The sequence below is a fragment of the Macrosteles quadrilineatus genome, unplaced genomic scaffold (assembly GCF_028750875.1).
Source record: "Macrosteles quadrilineatus isolate MER2022 unplaced genomic scaffold, UCM_ALF_1.0 Scaffold_1__1_contigs__length_201487025, whole genome shotgun sequence".
In the NCBI taxonomy this organism is placed as follows: domain Eukaryota; kingdom Metazoa; phylum Arthropoda; class Insecta; order Hemiptera; family Cicadellidae; genus Macrosteles; species Macrosteles quadrilineatus.
In genome coordinates, this window is record NW_026542594.1 from 123162255 (window position 1) to 123178199 (window position 15945).

The 15945-nt window shown below is 35.9% G+C and overlaps 1 protein-coding gene across 1 annotated transcript in view; it reads right to left on the reverse strand.

Moving 5' to 3' along the window:
- Nucleotides 1-15945, reverse strand: part of LOC128984259 (DNA replication licensing factor Mcm5) — a 124822-nt gene that overhangs the window by 70500 nt on the left and 38377 nt on the right. Inside the window, exons 7-10 of the mRNA XM_054403564.1 lie at nucleotides 14004-14256; nucleotides 11793-11986; nucleotides 5069-5209; nucleotides 3578-3754 (exon numbers count right to left, since the gene is read on the reverse strand). Coding sequence (XP_054259539.1) covers nucleotides 3578-3754; nucleotides 5069-5209; nucleotides 11793-11986; nucleotides 14004-14256 — 765 coding nt within the window. The remainder of the gene's footprint in view (nucleotides 1-3577; nucleotides 3755-5068; nucleotides 5210-11792; nucleotides 11987-14003; nucleotides 14257-15945) is intronic.

Here is a 15945-nt window from a genome sequence, read left to right on the forward strand (position 1 = left end):
TTTATCCGATTTTATGACGGCCGTTATTATCTTTAAGACTAAGTACTATGATTTTATTCTGTTTTATGAGTTATTTAATGTTTTTATCGACATTCTTATGTTCTGAAACAACATATAGTAGGCCTAGTAGCCTATGCTGACTACGGTAGCAGTACCAGACTTTCTATTGTTCTGGTCTTTACGTGATTTATTGCTGTACGCACAGTGTTGAGTAATTTTTGTTTTGCTTGAGTAAGCGTGGATTTTTAACGTTACAGTTTTTATTACTGAATCAAGGTTAACATATCACGATTGCGCAATACTTTTATTTGTATTTTGATTATGTAAAATGCACTACATCTTATGCATTCTACATCTCCGGTTAGTCCGGCCGTTTTGTAGTCCGGCCAGTGGTGGCCAAACTAGAGGGAGTCTCCTGTAATACCTTCCTGGGTATATAATTCGGAATCCCGAAGCTGGGCTAAACCACAGGAGTCGACCAGGCAAGTAGAGGCCGGGCGCGCGTTCAAGTCGCCGCAAACCGCATGAACGAAGCTTGTGTTATACCTATTGTATTATCAAAAATACAGTAGCTATTTTTTTTCAAAAAATAAGATTCAGAAAATATAGTATTCTGGCTACATTTCTCTCGCTTACATAACACACCTGCCTTAAAAACAAAAAACTTTCTCGTAATTCGCAATGAAACTTTTTGATGTCACCAATTAAAATGTATAAAACAGTTTGAACTTTATTCAATTTTTATAATAGCAAACTATTTTAATTTTCTGATTATAAACATACCATTAGCATCCTACACTAATCCGGGGCTATAGAATACAGGGGCTGGCTCACGTCTTTGATGTAGCACTTGCCGACACGGCCCCGCTCCCCCACCTCCTGTGACGTAACCGGGCTGACAGTCGGGCCTGTTTCCATTACGCGGCTAGCGAAATTCTCACTCTTTTACATGCTCCCCTACTGTTGTACGAACATATTTCTTATATGATACTTATATCGTTTTATTCTGCATTAACTGTAGAATCCAAATATCCAAACAGTTTTTAGTTTACCACAAGTAAATTGGTTTTATAACAACAAACGTAGAGAAACTACAATAATAAAACTTGAAAAAAACACTAAGCGAGGAACATTTTAATTTTCGGGTTATGCACAAACTTTCAGCGAGGCAACTGTAGTCAATCAGTTCTTCCATAGTAATTACTTAACAATTCTTAAATACCCCTAACAGTTCATTAATAAATCGTCTCAAAAGACGATTGTTACAACTGAGCGCTTGCGGGTAATTTTGCCGCTCGCCTCGCAAATTTGAGGTTGTTGTTATGGCAACACTGCATCAAATACGCGTGAAATCAACTTCGCTCTTTCATTGTTATTCGCGTCTTCTGTTTGTTTCTGAAGAAGATAGAAGAAAAATGATCAGAAGATAAGTAAGTGGCTAAAATCAGCGAAATAGGATACAACTATGATAATAAAAATACTATCGCATTAAAACGCTCTTTTAGGTACTTATTTTCAACGAATAAACACTTTGTTCAACAGACAATATAAAATTACCTAAACCATTACACATTCCTAAAAGATACCCAACCAAGTGTATTAGAATATATGACCAGGGGTACCGGAATATCAATCAAGATAAATAATATTCTAAGCCTTAAGTCTACACAATTCTTAAAATTCAGTTTTAGCACTAATTACTTGTTTCACTAATAGAATCAGTGCAATTGTTTTATCACGATCATAACATTTTTTTACGATCTTGTCATAAACAGCACGATGCGGACATGTGCCGAACGATGTAATATGATTGCCAAGTTTATAAAGCCTAACGACCCTAACTCCTGATAAGCAATAAACAACCTGTTGGTTTTATCGAGAATTTTCAGGCTAATTATTGAAGTAGAACTATTAATGAATATTTTTCTCGTCCAAAGTTTGTTCCTATCCCAAAAATTAAAAACATCCCCGCTTAGTGACTTTTTGTAGTTCACAAGTTTGTAATCCTCATAATTTTCCCCTTTTAAAAAAACATATTATTGATCATAACTAAAATATTTTTGGACCATCAGATTCTGTAGTTAATGCAGATTACAACAATATAAGTTTCATACGAACAATTTAATTGTGTACATTTAGGGAAGCGTTTAAATGAGCGGTTTGTATATGTGCCGCGCGCTAGCTACACCCGTGGAGGCAGCACGGTGACGTCACAGCCACACGGCAGTGGGACCACTTTGCTAGTCGACGTGAGCCAGCCCCTGTATTCTATAGCCCCGACACTAATCTATAGCAAGTATGTAAAGTTTCAAAGCATTTTGAGCATGAAGGTAATAAAACAACAGTGTAAATGAAATGGGAGCACTGAACATTTTACACTTCTCTAGGCCCGCTCGACGTTTCTAGTTTCTATACATATCCAAGATGGCAGACATGGCTTCAATTCCTGCATTGTAAAGGCTTATGGCATAGCCAGTCTATTTTAATTCTGTGGTCGCTGGGTCGCCATTTAATAAGAAAGAAAGAGAGAAATAGAAATATTTTCTACAAATCGCTATTGGGCCTTTTCCAACAATCGCACCCCTTTGTTCCCAAAAATCACCCTACTTCTTAAATTGTTAACATTTCTTGGATTTTCGACATGTTTTCAATTTGTTAAATGACACTGTACTTTTCTCTAACATATATGTGCAGGCCTACTTTTAATGCTCCCAACTTTGAAGGAATTTTCACCCCTCTGCTAAACAATAATACCCCCCTCTCTACAAATATTTTCACCCCTCTACTAAACAATAATACCCCCCCTCTACTAATATTTTCACCCCTCTGCTAAACAATAATACCCCCCCCCCTCTACTAATATTTTCACCCCTCTGCTAAACAATAATACCCCCCCTCTCTACTAATATTTTCACCCCTCTGCTAAACAATAATACCCCCCCCCCTCTACTAATATTTTCACCCCTCTGCCAAACAATAATACCCCCCCCTCTCTACTAATATTTTCACCCCTCTGCTAAACAATAATACCCCCCCCTCTACTAATATTTTCACCCCTCTGCCAAACAATAATACCCCCCCCCCTACTAATATTTTCACCCCTCTGCTAAACAATAATACCCCCCCCCTCTACTAATATTTTCACCCCTCTGCTAAACAATAATACCCCCCCTCTACTAATATTTTCACCCCTCTGCTAAACAATAATACCCCCCCCCTCTACTAATATTTTCACCCCTCTGCTAAACAATAATACCCCCCCCCCCTCTGCAAATATTTTCACCCCTCTGCCAAACAATAATACCCCCCCCCTCTACTAATATTTTCACCCCTCTGCCAAACAATAATACCCCCCCCCCTCTCTACTAATATTTTCACCCCTCTGCCAAACAATAATACCCCCCCCCCCTCTCTACTAATATTTTCACCCCTCTGCCAAACAATAATACCCCCCCCTCTCTACTAATATTTTCACCCCTCTGCTGTACTGTAATAGTTAATTGCTGTCACTGGGCAACTGTCCTGATGGTAAAGGACAAACAGGCTTGTTGGTACTAGAATTCTGGTGAATACATACAGTGTCTCTTGCTTCATCGTGTGCATCTTTTACAATGAAGATCATATCAAATCTTGACAAGATGGTTGGCATGAAGTCAATGTTTTCCTCGCCTTTGGTGTCATCCCAACGTCCAAAAACTGAGTTGGCGGCTGCTAGCACTGAACACCTTGAGTTCAATGTAGTTGTTATTCCAGCCTAAAATATTAAATATAAATCATGAAATAACAAATTTGAAAAATACTGAACCTTCAGGTGTAATTGTATACATAAATTCAAATATTAAGAAAAATGTGTTAAACATTAATTAGGCATACAGAGCTAGCAACCATTAGTCAGTCACACCTCCCATTGCTTTAGAGTTCTTAAATTTTCTGTACTCAAATGTTTTCCTAACACATATTGATCGATCACACCATAAAAAGTTATATATTACCTGTTTAATCTGTTTGACAGATTTATTTAAAACAGATTTTTTTATGTGCTTTATAAACAAACAACTATTTTAGCTAGACATAGCCAAATACAACAATTAGTGATGTGGCAAAGCCAAAACTAATTACAAAATAAAAAAAATAAAGTGAAAAAATTTTAATTTGTTGAAAGTAAAAGATTTTACTGAATTTGCATTGTCAATATTAATAAGTACACTAGATGCTTGCTAATATGGCACATTTGGGACTTATGCAATGCCTAGTGTTTGCAAATGCCAGCTTCTAAAACAGCAGTTGTTGCGACACTAGCAAAAACAAAACTAATTTTAAAGCAGAAAAATTATTGGCCGGCGTGACATACCGTGTTTTTTTTTGTGCTTTCTCTTATTTCAGTAGAGATATAAAATACTAAAAATAAAATAAAAGAAAAAGGCCCCCCAACTTAATCAAGTGCAACTGACGTCTGCCGGTTGCTTGTCATCTACGGACCACTCCTGACTTTGCCGATTGATTCCTTGCCAAGTGCGCTAATATAACATTACATATTTTTTTTTAAACTTGGCAAGCAGATGCCAGATTAGCGGGCTTTGACTGTATCTAAATATTTTAATGAGGTGTTGTTGACGAGGTTTAATCTACAAACCTCTTTACAAAAGCAGCTCTTTTATTCATAGTCAAATGCTTATTCACCTCCACCTTATCCTTCTTCCTACTACTCCTATACTTTCACTTTTCATTGTGTTTTAAAGTTAAATTTAGAACTTCCAATGATCAGGAAAAAAAAGTTGTTAGGTCATATTATTTAATATTTTTACATAAAATTAAATCAGCGGTATTGTAAACACAAGAATTTGTGTATTTATGATGTAACTAAACATATTATACCATATTTCACAAAATATTTAAAATAAGTTTCATTTAAAAAACCTTTCTTTTAGCCAAATCACATTTCTGCGAAAGTTATAGGCCTACTCATTTGCTTACCACATTTTCTGTTATGTAAAAACTGTGATTACCGCATTAATTTTTCAGTTAAAACATCTTCAAATCAAACCCACCAATCAAAAACTGTCATTACCTTTGCTATAGATATAGTTTGTTGTTCCATGGCTTCATGGATTGCAACTCTGTCATCTTCACGCATTTTATCAAATTCATCAATACAAACAACTCCACCATCGGCCAGTACCATCGCTCCTCCCTCCATCACAAAGTTCCGCTGAAACGTTCAACTCAATTCAACTCCAAGGCATTTGATTGTGTAAATTATGATATATTAATGAGTAAACTTAAATATTATAAATTTTCTGATATGGCACTGTCTTGCATGCATTCATATTTAAACTAACAGACATCAAAGAACAAAAAAAAAAGTGGCTTATTTCACAGTGGCTTAACACTAAATGTAGGGTTCCGCGAGGGTCAATACTAGGCCCCTTGCTATTTTTAATATTTACTAGGGTTGCTTTCAGAGAGGTGAAATCCAGTTGAGCGGAGCAAACGTGATTTGATATTTGTATAAGTAACTAAATGTAAAAAAGTCAATAGATGTACTAATGCTTGTTTTATTGATTAAAATTATAATAATTCAAATTTGTTTTTACTTCATCTTGTTATTCAGATACCTCTTCCAGAAGTGCATTATGGTATTTTTGACCAGGAAAATATTACAGTAGTTGGAATCTGATATTAACATCCAAATACCCCCGCCGCAGCAAACCTGCAGACTAAGCGAATTTCCATTTCCTTGAATGGATTTACACTAAAATGTCCCCTTAACACTAATACCATGTTTAACATTTTATGTTTTAGCCCCGGTCTGACAGGCCCACGGGAATTTTCAAAAATGCATATTGGCAACACTGTTTACTTGGTAGATTCCATTCCCCCAATACCTTCCCCCCTTTTCCTCTCCTACCTATTGATATATCGTTTGTTCATTTTGCATGGGTGCCGTGACCTTGACAGGTCGTCTGTTCATAACATGTTCGTCTCAGAAGCCCAGCGTTAGTGTATTTTAAAGCGGGGTCTCACAGACCGAGGGTTTCGGTTTGTGTGTTTCTAAGCGGGGTCCATTATTTTTCAAATGATGTCTCACAGACCGGGTTTTCGGTTAACGTCAGCCTAGGTGGGGTTTCGGTATTAGTGTTAAAAGTATCACATTTATTCCCTATTCAAATAGAATCAGTTTAAAACATACTTAGGTTTGCTGCAACAGGGAGGGTAAAAGTGTTTTTTATGTAAAATGTTAATAGTTAGTAAAAAATAAAAACATTTTCCAAATTTGGGCAAAATATGATTATAAACAAGCAAACTACAACAGTTTACTTATTCTCCATAAGAATAACATGGGAATTTTAAATTTTAAATTTTTTGGAATTTTCTCCGTAACCATTAGGCGCATTATAACGCTTCAATATACTAAATTATTTGTTTTTTTAAGCTCTACAAATTAGTTTCGAACGAAATTGCAAAATTTTATGTTTTTTGGGTCAAAAATGGGAAAAACCCATTTTTACCCCATAATAGCCCCCATAAACCCCCGTTCCCATGGTCTGATCATGCTGGTTCGCGAACTCGTTTGAATAAATGTAGGTTTACACGTTTGTACCAAATTTCATCAAAATCGGATCATTTTTGCTTTAGTTATTGCGCTAACGGACACATATATATATATAAATATATATATCTAATATATAAAATTCTCGTGTCACAGTGTTTGTCTGCAAACTCCTCCGGAACGACTTCACCGATCGTTATGAAATTTGGTGTGTAAATTCTGTAGGTATGCGAATCGGACGTAAACTATTTCCCGTTTCGAAATTCTTAAAAGGGCTCCGCCCCAGTGGCTCTGGAGTTTCCCATGTTAACCTTATGAGAAATGGAATTAATGAATCTTAACAGCTGTTTCAATTAAACAAGTTGGTTCTGTTCTATGATGTTCAATAGCATTAAAGTTACAAGGATTACCAACAGGGTGCAGCACTATTATTTCTTTTACATTTATGACAACAGCTAATTTGCAACCAAAAGGTGAGTGAGCGTAGCGAACGAACTTCAACCTGGAGGCGAGTGAGCGTAGCGAACGAGCTAACCTGAAGGCAAGTGAGCGCAGCGAACGAGCTCCAACCTAAAGGTGAGTGAGCGTAGCGAACGAGCTCCAACCCAAAGGTGAGTGAGCGTAGCGAACGAACTTCAACCAGGACGTGATTGAGCGATGCGAACGAGATCATCTTGAAAATTAAACGTAACGGTACTTTCTTTCCATCGGTCTGTCTTAGGGGAAACCTATAACTTAGGCGATACGAAGTTCGCCGGGTCAGCTAGTATATATATATATATATGAATTTGAACGGATGGTGTTTTTGGCCTCTAGGGACCTCAAAACGAAAAAAAAAAATCGGTCCCGGGTCCAGGTCTTACCGTGAGTACTACGGTAATAGCTTATTCCCTATATGGGAAATTCGCTAAAAGGGCATTAAAGTATAAAAAAGAGAAACATTGGACTTCATTTTTCACCCTTACAATCGGTTAAAGAATTTAAGTATAAAAAAACAGTAACTATTTAAAAAACAAGTATTAAAGTATAACAACAGGAGGGGAAATTTGACATTTAAATTCAACTGTACAACATAAACATTGGTCTTCATTTCAACCCTTGCAATCGGTTAAACTCAGCTTTCTTTGCTGGAAATAATTTATGATTGTTAATACCAAGTACTCTTGATGGAGGATATGATTGTAATGTAACTGGAATGTAGGTCTTCTACCATTATTAGGACGATTTAGAGACGGCATTTTAATACTGGCCTTAATAAAACCATTGGCCGTTGGATACAGATTTTAATGAAAAAGCTGGCTACAAATTCAACATGGGGATGGAATGTCTAGTTGTATTGATAGTCAAAGATAAAACATAGGCCTACGAAAAATGTAGGGCTATTTTAGTGTAAGACTCAAATGTAAAACACCTTTAAAAGACTACAATGAACTGAATTATCAATCATGTATTTCAATGTGTAAAAACGTAAAAACTGCAAAAAGACTAACTTATTGAACAATAAAGTAAGATGGCTGAAATGTAGGCCTAGACATAAGTAATAAGTAAACATCGCATTCAGCTGATTTAAGTGAAAACTGAATAATAATAAGAAGGGAAGACATGCCTTAAATATACAATGTAGATAATAGCCTATAATTAGAAATTAGTAGCCTACTTCTGGACAGGCCTAGACAATTATCCATACCGTGGTTAAAACAAAAGTGTACTTCTATAAGCCCAGGTAATGATTATTATTATTAATTATTTACTTATTATTACGGTTGTAACTGGACGTATGTATAGTCCGTGGCTTGGCAATCAAATAACAGTATTTATATAGGATAGGCTACTGTTATCAACATTTGAAATTACTGAATTGTTACCAAATTACTGTTTCACAAAATGCAGATTCCATTTTCAGCCGAGCCATTAAAATGAGGATTTGCCGAACAATTATTAATATTACAGAATAGTATTTAATGATATACAACTTTTCACATTTCATAAATTATATGTTAGTTTTGCTATGGTCAAAGGTCCAAATCCAAATGTTCTTTTCTTTTGGTTTTTATGTAGTAATTTGCTAGAATCATTGACTTTATGTAAAGTCAATGCTAGAATACTGTAGATGGTTTGTTAAGACCATATGCAAGCATTTTTGAAATCGTTTCCCCGTTTAACCAACTATTCCAAAAGATAAAAATTATATGGTGCAACACAAATAAACAACCCGATCACCTACCTATAACCTACACTTTACCTTCCTAATCTAACCTTACTTCAAAACACTTAATGTAGTCACGAATACTCATAAACCCCGACCTACCTTCCCCACATGCCTAAATTAGATCAGTGTTCAATCTGCGTTTTATTAATAAGTGTAATTACTTACTGTACCGTCGATGTAATTCAACATAATATAACCTGTGAGGTATTATCGGATTAAATATCGATTTTGATGCGGTTCGATATATCGCTTATTAAATCCTGATTTCTAACATTGGCTGTTTCTAATCAGCTGGCAACACAAATAGGTTCCCAAGAAAGTAGTCACCGGTCTGTATCACTCCGCTCCTTGTTTATGCTCCGCACATTAAGAAAGTAGTTCCGTATATTTTCTCAATTTTCAGTGAATTCCGCGCCTTAAAAAAATTGTTTTAACGGCATTTTCTTGTTTATTAAAATCATAGAAATGGTTTAAAAATGTTTAAAAGAAAAGTCTAGAAAGTTCAGAAAAATACCTTATGGTTCTCTTGTTTACATTTTTATAGTTAATTCATAAAACTGTCATGGCTACTTTAGTCCCATAAGCCTAATGTTAAAAATTGAAAATTTTTAGTTCGTTTTAAATTGCATTAGCATTATCTAATTGAAATTTGTTTGTTTAAAAACCATCTTACTATTAGTCTAAGTAATTTTGTTAAGTTTGGCTGAAATGCGTTCAGCCGTTATTGAGTGTTGGTGCTTTATTTGTTGCATTGAAGTTGATCCCAACGAGCTTAGCTCGCTCCGCTCAATTAATGACTTACCTCGAAACGTATCGTCTAACTTAATCTTATAATATGCTGATGAGACTACAGCAATAGTTAAATCAAATAATTTGCAAAGTCTTAAACAAGAAATCAGTCATTCTATTCTTAATTTATCTAATTGGTTTACAGCCAACGGGTTGAAACTTAATAATTCTAAAACACAGGTGATGTTATTTCAAACAATTCAGAATAGGCAAAACTCGACTGTTGAACTATCTTATGATAATAATATGCTGAAAATCCTTTACTGAAAATGCAAATCTTTTGAGCTTATATATTGATAAGAATTTAATATGGAAAACACACGTACAAATGGTAGTAGGTAAATTAAATACTGCTTTCCTTCAAATGTATGTTTTGAGAAATGTAATAAATTTAAAAACTCAACTCACAGTATACTATGCAATGTTCTTTTCTGTCTTGCAATACGGGAGATTGAATTATGGGGTGCAAATTCTTATTCTAGCAGTTTTAAAAATTCAGAAGAAATTTATAAGGATTTTATCATTTATGTCTAAAAGAACCTCATGCAAAGCTTTATTTGCTAAATATGAGATATTAACTTTGCCTTCACTTTATATATTTAAAATTATGGTGAATTTTAAAATTAATTATCAAATGTACAATGATAAACAAATCAGTCATCCGTATCCTACATGCTCAAAACATTTTCAATTTCCAAGACATCGCCTATGTTTATATGAAAAATCTTATTATAGCCTATTACAACAGTCTACCCAATAATCTCAAAGAAATTAACAGTATTTCAAAATTTAAAAGTGATTTCAAACAATACCTTTTACAGATAAATTATTATTTAATTTCCGATTATTTAAATATTATTAAATTAAAATACAGCTTACGCGATACGTAACTACACGCAGCTCCCAGCGGTATGCGCCAGAACCTATGGTAACCGCAGCATGGCTGAAAGTCTATATTTATTTAATTCTTTTGTCTATGCTTATACTTAATGCTGTTGTTCAATGATCTATTAATTTTTTTAGTAGTTAACGGCAAAGTTACTAAAGGACCAGTTAAGTTCTTTAGTATTGCACTTAATTATAAACTTTACTAAACACTAATCAGTGTTGGCTTTTTAATGATCGCTTATTTATTAATACTTTTAATAATACTTTAATACTTTTGAATTATTAGTTTGGGACGGGCGGGACGGGACTTTATTTCCTTCTCGATTTACGGGACGGGATGGAATTTTTTCTTGTGCATAAAAAGAAAGTCTTAAATATGGCGGTTACAAAAAAAAATCAATTTTTATGATTTGTGGCACTGATCAATAAAAACAAAAAAATGGGTAAAAATTTACAGGTATAGAAACTTGTGACTCGCGGTCACGGTGCGATCATCAAAATGACTCGCGGTCACGGTGCAATCGTCGGTGTGACTTTGCCTCCTGCGTTCGTGGAACTATCGTGAACATCTCTCGCAATAGCTGTGTTATCGTCGCTCGCAAAGCGGCAAAATCGGCAATGATCGGATCAAATCCTGTCCCAAAAAAATTCCCGAATCAAAAGTAATCCCGTCCAGGAAGTCGAGAATAACTTTTCCCGCAATTTCGGGACCCCCCTATTATTTATAAAATATTTTGACCTAAAATTGAAATTAAATGAAATGAAATATTACTTTATTATCACAAAACATATCACAAATCCAGCGTTAGCTGGTGAAACAGGTGATATTGTCAGACATCCTAAACACTACAAAATAAAACTAAAATCTACATAGCTTAAACTAAAATACACTTACTTATCATTTCATTCTTTTTGTGTATGGTATAAGCAAGATCTAACTTACTTGTTACATTAGATTAGATCTGAGCGATGCCAACTCATCAGATGGTGAAGAGTGAAAGATGATAAGAGGTGAATAAATGGGATGATTAAGTTTGTTACTCACCAAGATCAGCTGTTTTTGTAGCCAGGACTATTTGAGATCAAGGACAGGCTTCTGACTAGTGTGCGAGCAATATATTAACTAGGCTAACCAGATATGTATGAAAACAAGATAATCACAAAGAGTTATAAGGTTTTTCTTACTTTTGATTGTTCAAAACTGAACCCAGCTGTCCCTGATCATTGGGCTTTAATTAAATGATCCTGGCTAAAGAGTCCGCTGATATCAGTCAGTTTTCAAAGCTACAGATCATCTCACTCATCTTGCAAACATTTCATCACACCAATTTGTCTAACAATATTTGGTTTACTCACTGTCGCCGGATCTCTGGTGACAGAAGCTGTAAGACCTGCTGCTGAGGACCCTTTGCCACTGGTGTACACTCCGATGGGAGAAACCTTCTCTACAAACTTGAGCAGCTGAGACTTGGCTGTACCAGGGTCTCCCAACAGAAGAGCATTGATGTCCCCTCGACGGGTCAAACCATCCGGCATCCGCTTGCGTGACCCTGACAGTGACATCACATAGCTGAACTTAAAATATCTTGGATGGACTACAGAAAGGGGTGTGTATCTAAAGATACAGTCAAGTATATTCCCTGGCCAATGACTCTGAATAGAATACCCCCGCCGCAGAAAACATGCAGACTAAGTGAATTTCTCACTACCTGGCTGGATTTCTACTAAAATATTCCCTTAAAATTGTCAGATTTATTTCCTATTTAAAAAACATTACTTTTAATGAGTACTTAGGTTAGCTGCTACAGGGAAGATACTGAGGTGTTTTTTTTATTGAAATTTTGATAGCTTAGTATAAAATAAACAAAATTGCCAAATTTGATTAAAATATATCCATAAACAAGCAAACTGCAAAAGTTTATTTATTCTCCATAAGAATAACATGGGAATTTTAAATTTATTTTTTTTTATTATCATCCTTGTAACCCTTATATTAGGCATACAACAACATTTCTATAAACAAAATTGTTTATTTTTTTAAGCTCCACAAAATGGTTTGGAAAGAAATTGTGAAATGTTGCGTTTTAGGGTAAAAAATTGGAAAATCCAATTTTCCCCCCATAAACTGGTTTGAATAAACGTAGGTTTACAGTTTTGTACCAAATTTCATCAAAATCGGATCATTTTTGCTTGAGTTATTACGCTAACAGACACACAAATAAATATATATACATATAATGAATTTGAAGAGGGTGTTTTTTGGCCTAAGGGGACCTCAAAATGAAAAAGTAAATCGGTCCCGGGTCTAGGTCTCACCATGAGACTTACGGGAAGGTATGGGGGTTTAGTGAGTGGGAGAAAATGTTGCGCCGTTCCGGCCAAACCTCGCATGCGAGGTTGGTTCGGCAGATTGGCCACAACCTAAACCCCAACTCTCACTTGCCACTGGGTGTTGGTCCACCTACAGAACCAAGTGAGGGGGGCCCTAGACTAAGGTGTAATGCGAACCGTGCCAAGAGTCTTGTGGCACTGGGGGCCTAATATTCAGTGTCTTAACGGAGCCTTCTGGGAACCAGGGGGAACCCAGTCGTATGCACCCCTTACCTCTCTAATTGGGTCACTGGGGAGGTGGACTTAGATACCCGGTATTCGTGAGAACAATGTAGACGATATGACCCAAATGGAGGAGGAAGGTCTACTGAAATCTGACGATGATTACAAGCTCGCAGAAACCGGAAAGGAACGAAAAACGACTTTCCAGGGGCGAGTTGCAAAGACGGAGGATTGGGGATGCTTTAGCCAAAGGCGAAAAGGTGCTATCCAGAAGTGAGAGGAGGCTGGTGTGGGCTGCCAAGCACCCTAACTCTGCTCCCTGCAAAGCCAGTTCCTCCGGGAACCAGGATGCTGGGAAAAAAGCAGGGCAAGGGTGGTACCCCCAAAGCTGACTCTGATGAAGCCTCCAGGAAGAAAGGTGGAGGCTGTGCTAACACAGCTACAAAGGATTGGCTGGTCAAGCAAGTTCAGGAGCTGAGTCCTTTTAGGGAAATCTCGCTACGGCTTGCCCCAGCCAGAGACCTTGTGAAAGCTTTGAAGGTATATTTATGTGCCCAGCCCTACAAGGTCTGCGTATGAGATCCCTTGGCCTATTGATGGGAGATCAAAGGGAAGAACAGGTTACCATAGTCAAAAGGCTCCCACGGTTCACCAAGGACCTGGGATTTGACAGAGAATGAGGACCTGTGAACGAGGGTGCACAATAAGCTGTTCAAGCTGTGATGCAATCCCATGGTGACTTGTAAGCCTGGCCCTCTTTTAAAAAAAAAAATAAGACTTACGGTAATAGCTTATTCTCTATATGGGAAATTCGCTAATTATTCCCTACCTATATGGGAAATTTCCTAAAAAAAGTTGTGGTATCTTTCATATCTTGAAAAATGCACTTTAACTAATGGAAAAGTTTCTACTAATTGGTTGTATCATAGTTAACTAACTTTTTATTGTTTACTTTTATCCCTCATCTTAAACCGATGACAATAATTATTACCCTGGATGGACACGAATAATCACCTCCAAAGAGAAGACATGCGATGGCTTTCTTAATGTCCACAAAGCCAAAGATACTGGGGGCAATAGACTTGGCAATCCTCTCGTAGATGTTGTCTGAGGCAGCAAGACGGCGGAATAGATCTTCCTCCTCTGGGGAGACTTGTGTAGAGGTTGCTTTGCCAGCTCCTCCGTCGTCAACTGTGATACCCACCACACGCATGTACGGTGCCCGGACACCTACTATGGACCTCTCCTTGCCTCCTCCACCACCTCTCTATGGGTAATAACATTAAATTTTATCATTAAATAACATGTTGTGTTACAATAGATTTTGTCAATTAATTAATAATTATCCCCATACAAATAACTAATAAAAACATTACTACAGCCTAAAGATTCAATGATCTAAGGCCTACAGTATGAATGACATCAAACTAACTCAAAGGTTGCCAGACAATAAATAAATAATCAGTTCAAGCAATCACACTTGGCAAGCAATTAATCCTATCCTATATTCTAATACGAGTTATGTCTGTTTGTCTGTCTGTCTGTAATACATATCTCGAAATCCAGTGGAAGGATTTTGGAATTAGGGACTTATGAGCCTAAAAACGTGATTGACGACAGGCACAACCCCAGGAAAATTTGTAATTCACCACTACACAACTCATTTGAAAATTTAGAAATTTAATATTGGCCTTATGGGTTGCCAAGAACTATGTTGGTTGAACAAAATAACAAGGTAGAAGTAAACAAAAGAGTTGGCAGATGAGTATATAACAAGCCATCCACAGTATACTAGCAATTTACAAAATACAGTACAAGGGGAAAAACATCAGTTGTAACTAATGAGCAAAGATTACACTGAGGATTACTCGATATAAGGGGAAATCTAAAACTCGATCTAAAACTGATTATTTTCCTTTTTCCTAACGTACCAAAACTTAATCTCCGAAGTACTGAGAAGTATAGAGAACTTTGTCATACGATGTTAGGAAGTCTGAAAATATTTTTTTTTAAACAGCTGTTTTGTCAGTTGGCCATTTTGCCCAAACCGCCGTTCAAACGGCGGATTCTAAATCACGAATAATTATGTTGATAATTGACATAGAGTGATGAGAGTCATACCTATCTGAAGCTAAGAAAACGTTCTATCTCTATGTTTTGGTGCCTTTCAGTATTGAGATTCAGGTGACACATTAGTTGTAACTGGAAAAAACAAGTTGTTTGCGTTCTGCTCGCCGGAATTTAAGTAAGGTTTACAGTGCGGCTATATTATTATCTGTGCTAATTTTCATCAGAGGTTAGTGTTTTAGTATAAAAGAAGTGTATTGTCAGGTGGTGTATGAGTTAGTAGTAGTATTTATCCATATTACGCTGGGTAAGTATTATTATTTATGTCCAAATTCAAGTTATTGAAATAGTGGTTGTTTAGAGGTTATGCCTATTAGCCTAGGCCTAAATCATAGTCTAGCCTACAATCGTATGTGTGTCTCAGGCCAGAATAATGCTTCTGGAACCTTTATTTCTTTATATTTCTGTATATATGTATATTTTCGTGTTCAGAAATATATTTCCTATAAATACAAGTAATATTTATCATATTATAGTAAAGTACAAAATTAGTTCTAACTTTGAATAACTAATTTTTGTTTCCGGAAAAACTAAAATTTGGTTTTCAAGTCATATAAAGTTATAAAAAAACGTTATAACATTGTAGACATTATTCTGAAAAAATGTATTGTTACCTTTAGTAATATAACAACTTTTGTATATAAATTGTATACTTCTGATTATATTTTTATGTTTCAAATGTTCTGTTCAGTGCAAATTTGTTAATTTTCCCAATTTTCGTATTTTTCCCTGTAATTCTGGTAAACAAATTATTTGAAACAAATCAATCACATTTCCACGTAGGGAAATAAATTGACTACATTTCATATATCTTAGATTGCCTGTAAAA